The 12,221-nt window shown below is 40.8% G+C and overlaps 1 protein-coding gene across 2 annotated transcripts in view; it reads right to left on the bottom strand.

The window, feature by feature from the left end:
• The window catches only part of TANC2 (tetratricopeptide repeat, ankyrin repeat and coiled-coil containing 2), a 259,959-nt gene that overhangs the window by 115,670 nt on the left and 132,068 nt on the right, over positions 1 to 12,221 (bottom strand). For both annotated transcript variants that reach the window (XM_018555203.1, XM_018555204.1), the window contains exons 3-4: positions 9,377 to 9,448; positions 1,850 to 2,032 (exon numbers count right to left, since the gene is read on the bottom strand). In XM_018555203.1, the coding sequence (XP_018410705.1) occupies positions 1,850 to 2,032; positions 9,377 to 9,448 (255 nt within the window). The remainder of the gene's footprint in view (positions 1 to 1,849; positions 2,033 to 9,376; positions 9,449 to 12,221) is intronic.

Below are 12,221 nucleotides of genomic sequence, written 5' to 3'. Positions count from 1 at the left end.
TATAATGATGCATTAAAAATATATTATATAAAAAACAGAGACATGATGAATTACAGCTAAAGGCAGTCATCTTGGTAAGTGTAGGACTAGCCTACAATATTGTCAGAAACAATTAAAAGGGAAAAGATGCAGAATATAATCTGCTAATTTAAACAAATGAGCTTTTCACAAAGGACAATGTCTGATACACTACAAGTTATTTTAGAAATTGTTGTGAGAATGCAACCCTGCTGCCCACACATATAAGTTAACAGTATAGTATAATATGTGAGGGTGTTGCATATAGCAACCAGATTCCAGCTGTCATTTTCCTGCTGCAGATACTGAAATGATACCTGGCATGAGGATGGTTACTATAGGTAAATACTGACCGGCTTTCCTTCCTTTCAGCTCTTAGAAACAAGCTCCACTGCATATTATAGAACCACTGATACAACATGGACAGATATCAAGATAACAACACACAGGCAATCATTATGCAACTATAAACCAAAAGAGATTTAATTGTAAATGCATTTGAGCTGCAGTTGACCTCCTTCTGACCTGACTTTGATCTGCTTCTATATTGTCATAGACTTGTATGGGGAGACAATCAGTTCTGGCAGAAACAAAAGCCATCAGCACAGTCCCTTATAATACCAGCAGAGTGTGGAAATTAAGCATGTTCCTTCCCATGCAGATTCCACCCTGAACTGGACCTAAATCACCTTGCTACCTCGAAAAGGATGATTTCTTTAAAAACGAGCAAAGAAAGATGGGACGAAAATTGGACATTTGCCCACAGCAGTCAGATTTCCTCATTCATGTCCTCAATGGTTTGATTGGGTGATAATGATTGGCTGTTATAATCTCCAGGCTTGTTTTTTTTTTTTTGGCACCAGTGTTCACACATCAGCCTTACTAAGCATGAGGCGTTCGTATTGTATGTAATGAGATGAAACAGGTAATTGACAGCACACATCCAGACCCAAAAGCATGCTTAGTTCAGAGTAGAATAGAAGCCTTGTTTTTATTAAAGTATATCTAAACTAAAGAACAAAAAATACAATATATTGCAGATTACCAGTCCTTAGATGTGATGGATGCATAGCTTTCCAGGCTTGTTCCCCTTTATTTTAACCTGGTAATACTGTGAATAATGCACTTCCTGTGCTTAGGTGACTACGCTTACTCATCCAACTGTGTCTATAGAAAAAAACCTTGGTTGTTACCCAGGCTGGACTGCAAATATGTCTTCCCCTCTTCATCACCATTACATGGAGGTTGGAGGGATTAGAATTTTACAGAAAGAAGATGACATTGTTTATGTTTTCAGTTCAGTTCACGGGGAGTGACAACAACACTGCATTTCTGGCACGATCTACAAGTATTTTCGTGGTCGAAGAAAAAGGACTGAAACTGAAAAAGAAAACTAATACAACCACCACATCTAAGGACTTAAGTAAGATGAAATATATGGCATTATTGTCCTTGGCTGTAGATCTAATTTATGGCTGATTTCCATCTATGCATTCCAGAAACGTGCACATTACATGTGATGACGTGTTGTGGCACACTAAGGCAACACACGTGCGCCAGCCTGTAGGTAGCCCAACACATAAGGACCTCACCCAACCTGTTGAATAAGGCCATGGTCATCTAATTTATGAGAGCCTTAAAACATCCTACATTAATTACTTTTAAACACTTCACACAGGCACACATTTGAACATTAAAAGGTTGCTTTGGGAATAAAAAAACACAGATGGAATTATATATTTTTCCTAAAAGAATTATCTACACAGTGTCCATTTCCCTTTTTTTCTAACACATAAGAGCCTGTGCTTTCTATTGGAGAGTCTGTTCTTACCAGTCAGTTTCTTGACAGGCTGCAGCCGCACACTGATGGCCTGGTGGGTGAGCAGGGGAGAGGATGGTAGTGAACGGGACATGCCCTCCATTATTCGTATATGCTGCATGCCCTCGGTCACAGGAAGGGGGGTGATGGAGAATTCTGGCTCAAACGCACAGTCGTTTTCAGAGGAGGACCCACCTGCCACAGAAAGAGGGAAACTTTAGAATCAACATAACTAAACTTAACTGTAAACTGAATATTGAATATATATATATATATATATACATATACACACACACACACACACCGGTATATATAAAATTATCCCAGAATTCAGCTTTGAAGGGTACCTGTAACTCTAACAATCAGGCACATAAGGAAGGATCAGAACCCTATTGGGCCTTCATCTCTTCTACATGTCATAGTTCAACAGGCCTACACCAGGAAAAAAGCTTTGCCCCCACAATGCAACAAGAGCTTTCCCTACTTTGCTATATGCAAGTTGTGTTGTTAATCAGGTAGTGGAGTAGGTGGTCAAGAGCATTTCCTTCTGAGTATCAGGTTCTGGACTGCATATAACTTGCTCATGAAAGGTGCCTACATCCACTTCCCAATTTCCTCTACCACAGGAGTTATGTAGATTAAAGTCAGGCTCTGGCATGTCTCCAAATCTTATTGAGATATGGCAGGGAACTAGCCAGGACTCCGCATTCCCATCGACACGGAGATTTGCGTACCTGCAATTCACTTTACTGGATTATATTTTGTCACCTGTTACTTGTTTGAATATCTTTGTTTTTCTTCATTTTACATTCGATGTACATGTACATTGAATGCAGCACTGCTCAAAAACATGCAATTCACCTGCTTTGCCCCCCATTGTGAATGCATCTCAAGCAATGAAAGCAAAATCAAGGCAGGTTAATCGTAGTATAATAACACCACAATTCTGCAGACTTCATTTTCAAATGCAGTTTTTCATCATTTGTATGAAGATCTTTCAACTCAAAATCATGTTTTTCTACAGGTTTGGTGGGTCTGATATAAATTGCCTGATTCCACCCCACAACCAAACCAGCCACTTGACTGTTGGTGTGTTGTTACCAGAACAATAGGGGAGTATAAATCTTCCAATGGGAACACCTGTCCGGTGACCAATGTCTATGAGGAAAATTCTCCTCACTTTATAGAAATTTCCCTGAACTTCGCCTGACTGACGAAGGGGTCCTGTGATGCTGCAAAACGTTGCATTCACATAAGCATAAAGATGATATTCCAAAAGCAGAATGGTGTGCAGGCAACATATCTTCTAGGAAGTGAAGAGAAATCTCCCCAACAAGACAAGTACAGAAAAAAAAAAACTTTCGGGGGTTTAACTGTTCTCTACTCTATCCAAAACTAAAGAAAAACAATGTTGACTATACATATACAGTACTTTAAATGTACACTCTTTGCAGAAAAGGCAAAAAAAAACCGCCAGTGTTTGTGTGTGTGTCATGAGTCTAAAAACAATAAAGAGAAGGAACTTTGATGTACAAAAATATTCCGACTTTTAAAAGTTTGCATGAAAACATAGGGGCTCAGTAACTATTACTGTGGTTCTCTAGAGGATGAGACTTCAGTGATATGTATATTCAGGAAAATGTATTAAATTCCATATCATGTTTCCTAGAAACAGGGTTGAGAAAGGTATTATGGAAAAATGCACCACTTCATGGGACAGATAACATAACTTTGAAGCAAAATGAGAAAAAGTTTACATTTTCAAGAAGCACCTGCTACATTTTTAACACTCCTTCCTTCAAGCAAAACGATAAATCATTTAAACTGTTTTCATGTGCAGAAAAAGTACAAGCTTCCTCTTCAATCAAATAATCATGTTGGTGTAAATGATGGGAGCTCACTATTTATAAATATGTTCCTGGGTTTCAGTTTATTGATAGCAAATAAGTACAAATGTGTACAGACTTTCAGAGGATTGTATATAAATATCGGGTCTTATCTTTTCTTCGGTGGAAGATAAGACATTGCTATAGTAGCAGTCTGGGAATTCTGCCAAACTGTGGGTTATCTTTCCCTTGCATTATTACCACAGTTTACTAGCTATTCCACTATTGTATTCAAAATGTCTGTGTTAAAGGGGACGTAATCAATATATTTCCACGGTAATAAAAATCAATGCCTCATGCAGCTTTGCTGTATTTGTTTCCACTGGTTTTATAAACAAATGCACTACCTGCCCCTAAGTCTGCAGGTATTGTACTCAATTAAAAGTACATTTCTTATTGCGTATTCACATTGAAGATACTATTGTCTGACAGAGGAGTTTATATATAACTTTGAATTGAGTTTATCAAAGATGGAAGGAGGAGCGTAAGGATTGCTGTATATGGGCCGACGCTCCCATTCCCGCGAAGACTGGGATTGAGCTGTATAGGTTTTCCCAAGGGAGCAGTAATGAGAGCTTCCAGACGTTAGTGTTTTTTAAAGAATCCCTGTGTGAGCAAGGCCTGCTGTTTCTCCCCTTCCATGGGAATATGAATGAATATGTCACTGTACATGCAGCATTCACCTGTTGATTGAGGTAATGCATTCAAATATGAGCATGTACGAGCAACACAAATATTTCTGCCTATCGTTCACACACAAAGGGGATCATTTATGAAAGCAAAGACAGCTGGAGTTGTGACCCACAGCGATCACCCAGGTCCCATTTACCAGGACAATACAGGAATCTGACTGGTTTGGTAACTACTCCACTTCTTATAGTCCTTATAAATCATCTTCTGAGTATATTTGCAGTTGAGCCACATGTAATCATGAGAAAGAAAACAAAAACAGTTTTATACCAAGTGTGAGTAAGAATGAAGAGCTCATAAACATGAATGTCAGATAATGCATACCCAGTACTTATGGTTAATGACATATTGTAGTGTTTAAAGGCTTGTTGACAGCATAATGAGCATGGAAATTGGTGTTGCCATGCGTTTTGACATGTGCTATGGTTTAGAACAGTGGTTCTCAACCTGTGTAACCTCAGGATCCACATTTGTCCTTTGTCATTAAGTCGCACTGCACTGGAACGCACGGCATCGTGATACCGCACGTTCCAGCCCAGGCGATTGAACTGTGGGCAGGAGGTGCGTTTAGGGTGCCATTCAAATAATTGGCAGTGCTACGCAGCTTCTGCACCAGAACGCGCGTTAGGTGTGATTATGTGGTACAGTGCATTAATCATACGGGACTGTGCGATTAATGCACTGTACTAGTGTAAATGGACCCTCAAAAACACTGAGACACAACCACAGACACAATCCCACACACTCAAAGAAATTCTCACATACACAATTTCCCCCCACAATTTTTTTCCTTTTTTAAAGAACCACTCATTCTCCCTACCTTACGAGAACTGGATCCTAAGCCTGGGGTCCAGTGTGGACTGCTGTCCTGTGAGGGAGCTTTATCCATACTTGCATTGCCTGTACAACTCCCTTGCATGCCCTGTAGAGGTGCCAGGAGTCAGAATGTGATGTCACTCCGGTCCAGGCACCTCTATAGGACATGTGAGGGAGCCATAAGCAATGCATGTATGGATGGAGCTCCCTCACGCCCATAACCCCCAGCCCACCCCACCCCACCTCAAGCTGACACTTGGCGCCAGGCAGCACGTTTTGATTGGCTGCTCGATGGGAGAACTGACAATGCTGTGCTAGGGGGAAGCTGAGCAGCCTGTCACCTAGCGCAGTGGAAGGCACATGTCGACCCACTGAACACAGGGTTGCGATCCACTTTTGGGCTGCGACCCATCAGTTGAGAACCACAAGTTTAGAGCACATAGGGCAATGCAACATAAATGCAGCGTGCAGAATATTTGCTCAAGCATGTAGAAGTTGGAACCAGTCCTACAGAATAGTAGATTGGTGTTTGGCCATACATTTCGTAAAATCAGAAAATCAGGCCACATGCCAGGTTTGAACAAGCCCAAACATTTTTTGGGGAGGAGCACTAGCGATGCCCTGATGGATCAATACCCTATCTCCTTGACTTAGATAAACACTCTGCAGGGGAATTTATCAAAACTGGAGCAGAAAAGCATCTGGAGCACCTGTGCATGGCAACCAATGAGCTTCTCTCTTCAGTTTGTTCCTTTAAGATTTGAAAATGAAAGAGAGAAGCTGACCAGATTTCTTGAACACATCTTAGTAAAACAATACACAGCTTAATGTCTTTCTGAATACAACAACAAGAATTAGGCATCAGCCCATTCTCAAAAGCATCATCTTCTGTCAGTAGCTCACAGCATTGTCTTTACCCAGGTAAAGAATAAATGGATACTACACTCAGCGGCATGGTTTTTTTTGTCCTTTTCACACCAAGAAGAGAATGATCAGAACACGCTCACAAGTTCTGAAATATCTGTGCACAACAATGAAAGGCCACAACAGTCACACGAATTTCCCATTTGTTCCCCTAAGAAAGCCTTATGTGACTCAATTATCATAGGGTGATGGTCAAATTCAACAAATCATTAGCAGAGATCAGGTCTGTATGTCCAGCATTATAATTCTCTAGGAGAGGCTTCAGATATCAATCCAGGAAATAATAACCATACTGAAGATTATTATAATCAAAGGATTCTCCAGTCTTTCAATTATTTCATTCAAGAAACAACTTTTACTTGCCTTATGCTTTTCAATGTGCCTTATTGATGACTAACATCTATGAATATATCTTACCCAACTGATATATTCTTAGGGGGGAAAAAATACTCTTCTAATGAGCTAACTTATAACTTGGCATCTGTTTTCAATGTGTGATAAATATATACTGTAAATATATTACACACACACACAAACACACTTGACAACACTGGAGGAGCACACCTTGGCTGCTGTACACCTGAACATGCACTAGATGGCAGCACAGTAGAGGCTTTAATAGGAAGCAGGTCATTGAGAAAAAGGTATATCACACTAGGCGGCAGACATAAAATTAATGACATCACAGTACTTAACAATAATAACTGAGCTGGATGAATATCAAAAGGTTTACCAGCCAGAATGAACCAGTTTCCCAGTAATGCAGTGGGAATAACAGTCATGAGTGCATGTAATGTTATACGTTACAAGCAAGACAAATTTTTACTCATCCATGCAATTTTCAGGCTTGTTCTAGATGAACAGACGCTTCAACCTGTCAGTTTTTATACGGCCTCTGTTACAAGAGGAATTATATAACACGGTAACAAGTGAACATGGCAGACAACAGCACATTATACAAGCCTTCCACTGCAGTGAAGAGTATTGAGGCATTCCTATTATATAGCCAGCCTGGCACAAAAGGGGAAATGTACTGCTTGTACTTCTCTGCAAAGATCATGGAAAAATACACTATTGGTATGTTTAACCAACATCACGTGTTACATAGTTACATAGTATTTGAGGTTGAAGATATTAGTCCATCAAGTCCAACCTATTAGGATCTTATTCTAGGAGTACCCGTACCCCTGTATATTACGGTCCATTAAGAAATCGTCCAAACGTTTCTTGAACCGTTCCGCATTCTTTGCTGAAATCACCGCCTGTGGCAGTGAGTTCCAGACCCTAACTGATCTTACTGTAAAGAACCCCCTTCGCCCCTTGTGCTGGAATTTTTTTTCCACCAATTTTAGATGATGGCCTCTAGTTTTTGTAATGGAGTTCATTTTAAACAGTTTATCGCTAATGTTGCTGCCACCATTGAACATTTTGTACATGGAGATCATATTCCTGGGGATCCTACCAGTCATTAAGGAGTCCTTAAAAATGAGGATTAATGGTCTAGTTATAACCTGGCTTAATTCCTTAAGTACCTTGGGGTGCAGGTTATCCGGACCCACTGCTTTGTTTGCATTGAGCATTTTAAGTCTTTGTATCTATATTTACCACATAGCCCAGGTTTGTGTGCCTGTGCTTGCTGAACCAACATTAAATCTTAAAGTCCATTTCCACCTTTGTAGTGTTCAGTCCATTTGCACCTATTGGAAGTGTTTTGATGTATCTGTTTGATAAGTGCAACAATAAAAAATTAGAGCGGTCCTGTGTCCTTTCCCCACTTCCTGTATTATAAAGTCCAGTTCTTATCTTGGACTACAAAATAATTAGTGCGGCGATCTAGGAGTGGATAAGTTGAGTAGTTTAGCAAAAGACAATGAGCAGCGCTGACACCACTCAGTCCTCAAAAATCCTGTATGTTGTCAGCCCACAACAAGTTTGGGTGCATTTCTGGCAGAACAAAAGATTTTTCCATACTCCAGGAAAGCAATCTTAGTCTGAGTTCCTAGATGATGGATGACAACAATAGAGCAATGACTAGAGGTTCCTTGAATGTTCATTTCCCTTGTATATTAGCCTTACTAACCTACTGGGATATCACAGTGCATTACAAGGAGATTGCTACCGGTATATTATTTCCCTGGCACTGTTTCTCTGTATGACTAAAGAAAATAAATGCTATATTTGACATGTTATACATGTTCAGACATTTGTTAGAGAATGGCTTGCATATGCAGCAAACCTATAAAATAACCCCAAGACTATCTTAAGTCCCTTGCCTTCAATATAATATGCCTTTCATATAGCATGTAAGCGTATAACATAGTGGACTGTATATCACATTCTATCCCAGTGCTATGAAAGGAAGTGAAAAGTTTAATAGGTTACATGTAGAGCTCATTCACACTACAGAAAAAAAGAAGGTACATGGGAATACTATACTGACCCTGCTAAGTGCCACCCAAAAGACAGTGCTAAATATGCGCACTTAGCCAATCAGCTCATTTTACACATCGCTCTGTTGAGGTGTTGTGGAAGCTCAACTAAGACATGCAGTGTTGTTTGGGACGCAGATGGCTATTGTGTTCAATTGCTTCTGCCAATGGGGGGAAACTATTCAGCTGGGAATGGAACACTGCCTATAAAACACACGATGTTGGATGCTGTTCTGAAATCTGAACATAGTCTTAGTGAGTCCAACAGCTCCTAATAAAAGCAATATCTTGATTTTCCATTTGAAGGGAGCTTTTAACTACTACACTATTAAAATATTTGTTCAGCTTAGTCGGTTCTCCTTAAAACCCTGTGCCCAAACATGCATTGGAATGGAGAAATTGTCAAGACCAGTATCAATTAATTATGTGTAATATTGGCTTTCATACTCACCTCCCTCTAGTACAAAACTATGGATGCTGGTATCAATACTCCTTGATATGTTCCTCTGCCTTGGACATAGCCAAGATGCTGCATGAAGTATTTATGGGGTTTATAGGGGGAAAATCCTCACAGGGAACAATGGCTGCCCATTATTTGCCTGAACCAACAACCAATGTGGTGCTCAAACAAGCATCAAGACATTTAGGGATAGTCCTTGGGAAAGATAACAAGTGCTTCCCGTTACAGAAGTCAAAGTAGAGTCTGGCTGCTCTATGTCTTCACATCATGATCTACAAATACATTATAGGTTCAAAACAAAATGATTATATCATTGGAACAGGTTATCTCTCACCTTGTGAAGCTCGTCCGTGGCGCGAGTCTACACTGTGCTGCCTCCGGTCCAGTGTCTCTTCATTCCCCCCATCTAGAATAAAGAAAATAAAAGAATTAATTGGCTGCTTGCCATCTGACTGAAATACATTTTTAGGCATGAATTTTCAGTCTATAACAAGAAGAACCTCTGATGGACCTGATTTAAATTAGTCCTGGAACTCACAAATATGGGTACCTCTGATGATACATTAGCAATCAGCATTGAGACCCAGGTCAAAAACTAGGTTAAAACAAACAGGAAGGAAAGATTAAGATTCTATAAACTGTATAAAGCAAAGAGCCGACAAGCTTCCTGGAATGACTGGCACAACATAAACTACTAGTAGTTCAGTGTAAGAACTTGTGCCATGAAGTTCAGTGATCTGTAGTAAAAAAAAAAAAAAAAGGGCCATCCCAGCCATAAAACTTCCCAGGTCCAGAACCTGTTTGCACAACACTCCACTACCAAGAAAAGAAAGTTAATCATTAGAATCGTCTGGCTCTAATTAGTAATCAGACTGAACTAGAGCTGCAGCTAACGATTATTTTCAAAATCGATTAGTTAGCCGATTATTAAGTTCGATTAATCGGTTAATCGGATAAACAATAAAAAAAAAATTAAAAATGGCTCCAGTGATGGGACTACTAGTTTGTATTGAGATTGTAGTCCATCACAGGAGCAAGCATGGAGCGGTGGAAAAAAATAGTGTGGTGTGCAATATAGTGAAAAGGAAAGTGTAAAATTATACAGCAATGAATGCAGAATTGCACCGGCTAGAGGACTACAAATCCCAGCAATAGTACATTATACAGCGCAATGCAGAATATCACCAGCTATAGAGGACTACAACAAATCCCAGCAATAGTACATTATAGCTGGTGGTATTCTGCATTGCGCTGTATAATGTATTATTGCTGGGTTTTGTAGTCCTCTATACAGTGCAGTGCAGAATATCACCAGCTATATAGAAATACAACAAATCCCAGCAATACATTATACATACAGCGTACAATGTATTGCTGGGATTTGTATTCCTATGTATAATATACAGCACAATGTACCATAAGCTATATAGGAATACAAATCCCAGCAATACATTATAGAGCACCATATGTGGGAAAGTGCAGGCTTACCTGAGCAGTCTTCCAGCAACTTGCTTCTGAGATCGGACCTGTCTGTCAGCGGCTGTCATCCCCCCACACCTGCTCCTCCTTACTACATCTCCCCGCGTCCCTGTGCCAATCGTGGATGTGGGCGGGCGGTGAGTGTGAGGCGGGGAGGAGGTGCGGCGTGGATGCGGGCGGGCGGGTCTGGCAGCGGCGAGCGTGAGGTGGGGAAGAGGTGCGGCGCGCAGCGTGTGGAGAGCCGTGAACAGGGCCAACTGATCGGAAGCCGATTAATCGATTATTGAAAAAGTTGACAACTTTTTCAATAATCGATTATAATCGATTATGTCGATTAGTTGTTGCAGCCCTAGACTGAACGGATTATGATTAGGGGAAAAAGCAAAATTAAAGAAAGATCATCTAGCTCATTACATTTCTACTCCCTGAACAGACATCTCTAACAGGACGTTAACACTGCATCACATTGAAGTGTGCGGTATCTAAAGCCCTACCTTTTGGGTTTTTTAGTTTTAGATAGAGTGGAGACAGATTAGAACCGCTGTCATGTGTTACTGTTGTCTGGGTCTCCGTAAAGGTGGCCATAGATTTACAACCCTTGCAAGACTTTTGTCTTGCATGGGTTGTAAAGTAATTAAAAAATCGTACGATCGGCCCACCTTGGACAGGCAGATCGTACTTGCGATAATCGCAAGCCAGCCGCTCTGAGGGGCGGGCTTCCGATGACTGCAATGAGGTGCGGGCTTCCGATGACTGCAAACGGGCAGTGTGCACGTGCGCACATCGGCCCGTTCGGCAGTTGTCGAACAAGCAGGCCACTAACCCGCCGAGAATCGTACGATTCTCGGCGAGTTTCCCAGCCTGCTTGTTCAACGGAAGACGTGCGACCGTACAGTTGAAACGGTCGCACGCCTTCCATACACTTTGCGATTATCGTACGATCGCGGGATTTTCGGCGATTCTCGTACGATAATCATACAGTGTAGGGGCACCTTTAGAGAGATTTCCCCTTACTCACTGTCCTGGGGACAACCTTCTCACCAGACAGAAGTTAAGGAAGCTCTCCAACAGCAACACCAACAGAAGCAAAAATGTTTTTTTAGTTGATTAGTTGATTAAGGAGAACCTCCGTCATGTTTCTATTGTTGTCTATTTCCTTGTGAGGGAAGATTTGCCCTCACTTCCGGTCTGGTAAAAGGCTGTCCCCAAAACAGAAAGTTAGGGGAAATCTTTCTGACAGGGCTTCTAATCTTTCCCCCTCTATCCAAAACTAGAAAAAAAATAGTTTTGGGCTGTAGATACAATTTAACCACTTAAATGATACAGTAGCGTTCTTTTTGGAGTAATATATAAAAAAAGATTATATATAAAAAGGGTGGTGGAAACGTCTTTTAAAACGTAGATTTCTGAATATTTCACATTCTGCTATCCTCAAAATACTTGATTTTATATATATATATTAGGGATGCACCGATACCTGTATTTTGGTACCGAGTACCGATAATTTTTTTTCGGTACTCGCCGATACCAATTACCAAGTAACGGAAGTCCCATTCAGGAAGCTAGGTGGCGTGTAATGACTCGCCACCTGGCTTCCTGATTAGCCGGGAAGCCGGGCAGCATGTAAAGAGTCGCCACCCAGCTTCCCGATTAACAAGAAAGTCCCCTCTTACCTTAGTATGTGCAGCCTGTCATCCCCC

The sequence above is a fragment of the Nanorana parkeri genome, unplaced genomic scaffold (genome assembly GCF_000935625.1).
Source record: "Nanorana parkeri isolate BGI_ZX_2015 unplaced genomic scaffold, ASM93562v1 scaffold187, whole genome shotgun sequence".
Lineage (NCBI taxonomy): Eukaryota > Metazoa > Chordata > Amphibia > Anura > Dicroglossidae > Nanorana > Nanorana parkeri.
This window is presented reverse-complemented; position numbering and strand designations above follow the sequence as displayed.